General features: G+C 50.9%; 1 protein-coding gene across 2 annotated transcripts in view; it reads left to right on the top strand.

Moving 5' to 3' along the window:
- LOC110300732 (protein ADP-ribosylarginine hydrolase-like protein 1) overlaps positions 1-2,229 on the top strand; it is a 29,617-nt gene that overhangs the window by 10,810 nt on the left and 16,578 nt on the right. Inside the window, exon 6 of one of the 2 annotated variants that reach the window (XM_029480984.1) lies at positions 1,675-1,828. In XM_029480984.1, the coding sequence (XP_029336844.1) occupies positions 1,675-1,828 (154 nt within the window). Of the gene's footprint in view, positions 1-1,674; positions 2,009-2,229 lie in introns of those variants that run through there. The other variant, XM_029480985.1, reaches the window with a different exon arrangement.

The raw sequence follows: 2,229 nt of genomic DNA, 5'->3' as shown, positions 1-2,229 counted from the left end.
GGGGGCGGGGGTAGGGGGGTTAGGGTATCTCAGTTGGTAGGGTACTTGCCTAACAGCACTGAGCCCTAGGTTTAATCCCCTCGACCTCATAAATTAGCTGTGATGATGGCATGTGCCCACAGTCCCAGCATTAAGGACACCAAATCAAGACATCCAGGAATTCAAGGCCACCCTGGGCAGCAAAAGACCCTGATTCAAAACGAACTATGGGCTGGAGAGATGCTCAGCTGTTAAGTGTGCTTGCCGCTCTCACAAGTAACCTGAGTTCCGTTTCCAGCATCCACATAGCAACACCACCACCACTGAGCCCATGTCCAGGGGCTTTGATAGCGTCTTCNGGCCTCCATCGGCAACNGACACACATACGGCACACGTGCATGCAGGCAAAGCACTTATANCCATAAAATAAAAATAAGTATTAAAGAAACAAACAAAGAAAAGTAGGCCAGAGAAGGAAAGGTGTGGAGCACATAACTGTCGGAAACAGAGCAGCCTGTGCGTTCTGCACATTCAACCTTAGTTTTATGAGCTGTTATGAGGTGGGCAGCATAGTTATGGAGTGTCTTAGTTAGTCTTGTCCTGCTGTGAACAGACACCATGACCAAGGCAAGTCTTATTAAAAAACAACATTTAATTGGGGCTGGCTTACAGGTTCAGAGGTTCAGTCCATTATCATCAAGGCAGGAGCAGGGCAGTGTCCAGGAAGGCATGGTGCAGGAGGAGCTGAGAGTTCAACATCTTCATCTGAAGGCTGCTAGGAGAAGACTGGCTTCCTGGCAGCTAGGATGAGGGTCTTAAAGCCCACACTCACAGTGACACACCTAACAAGGCCACACCTTCTAATAGTGCCACTCCCTGGGCCAAGCATACTCAAACCATCACAGGGAATAAGGTAACTCTTTCTCCTCTCAGTCATGATGGGATAGGCCTCCCCTTTAGGATAGTTCTTCCCATAATGCACTAGAGAAGGCTAAAAAGGATGGATGAGAAGCACAGAGTAATAATGCCAAGCGCACACGTGCAACAGGCGAGAAAGTCCCTGGGACCAGAGTTTCTGACCTAGAGGGACAGCCTCCCTGCAGCATCGAGCCTGCCTGACCACGAAGGGGTTCTGACCATCAGGAGATAGATACCGTACCACATACCTCACACATAGCTCCTTTACGACATTGCTCCAAGTCCAAAGATGGATCTCACGGCCACCTCTCAGTTGAGAAACTTTATTATGAAAGCTGAAACCGGCTTTTTCAGATTTTCAGGCTGTACAAACAGGACTCGGGCTATCTTTTAAGACTCCGTTCCCCCTGCTCCGCTACTCACGACTACCTGCTACCTAACGCCACTGGGCTGACTTGGGGTCGCAAGATGTCANCTGAATAGGGGAAGAGAATGGGGGGACCCTGTAGAGCAGGGAAGAGCCTGGTGCTTTNAACTGTGACCGCCTCAGTCACTGGCTGCCCACAGGGTCCTGTACATTTTGAGAGAGGGGACTGCCACGGAGCCTTGGCTGGCCTGATATTCACTTTCTAGCCCAGGCAGGACTTGAACTCATGTCAGTATACCCACCTCAGCCTCCACTCTGCCTGTCTTCTCCGGGGTGGTCTCAGAGATGTGGGGGAGCAGGCTTAGTCAGTGGGGAGCCCCTCTAGGATGCACCTGTGTTTGCTATTTCAGGAGAGAGTGGAGCGACAGGGACGATCGCCGGCTGCCTGTTCGGGTTGCTGCACGGCCTGGCCACTGTTCCACGGGGCTTGTACCAGGAGCTGGAACACAAAGGCAGACTAGAGGATCTGGGCGCAGCCCTGCACCGCTTGTCCACAGAAGAAAAGTAAAGTGTTTCTGACATTTCCCCTCCCAGAGGGCAGTGCGGAGTGCCCTCACTCAGGNTTAGAGCTTCCTCTAAGTTACCACCCGAGGAACACACACCTCATGGGTCATAATTCAACTGTAACTTTCCCCTCCAATATCAAACCCTCTTTGCTATATAAAATATGTTGTCCTAAGAGAATATTTTTCCTCACCTTCTCAGAAGCCTGGTGCTCTGCTGCCCTGCCCCCCCCCCATCTCTTGAGCTTGCTGCATGCAAACCTCCCAATGGTTGGTGACAAGCTATTTCCTGGACAACAGGTGTATTTCATTCTGTCCCAAGTCCAGCAATGCTCGATCACTTACCTGAACAACACTAACAGCCTTGACTCTCCATAGGAGAACCTTCTTCAGTCTTTCCAT

Source organism: Mus caroli, chromosome 8 (genome assembly GCF_900094665.2).
Source record: "Mus caroli chromosome 8, CAROLI_EIJ_v1.1, whole genome shotgun sequence".
Taxonomy (NCBI): Eukaryota; Metazoa; Chordata; class Mammalia; order Rodentia; family Muridae; genus Mus; species Mus caroli.
The sequence above is the reverse complement of the archived record's forward strand: the minus strand, read 5'-3'. Positions and strand labels throughout refer to the sequence as shown.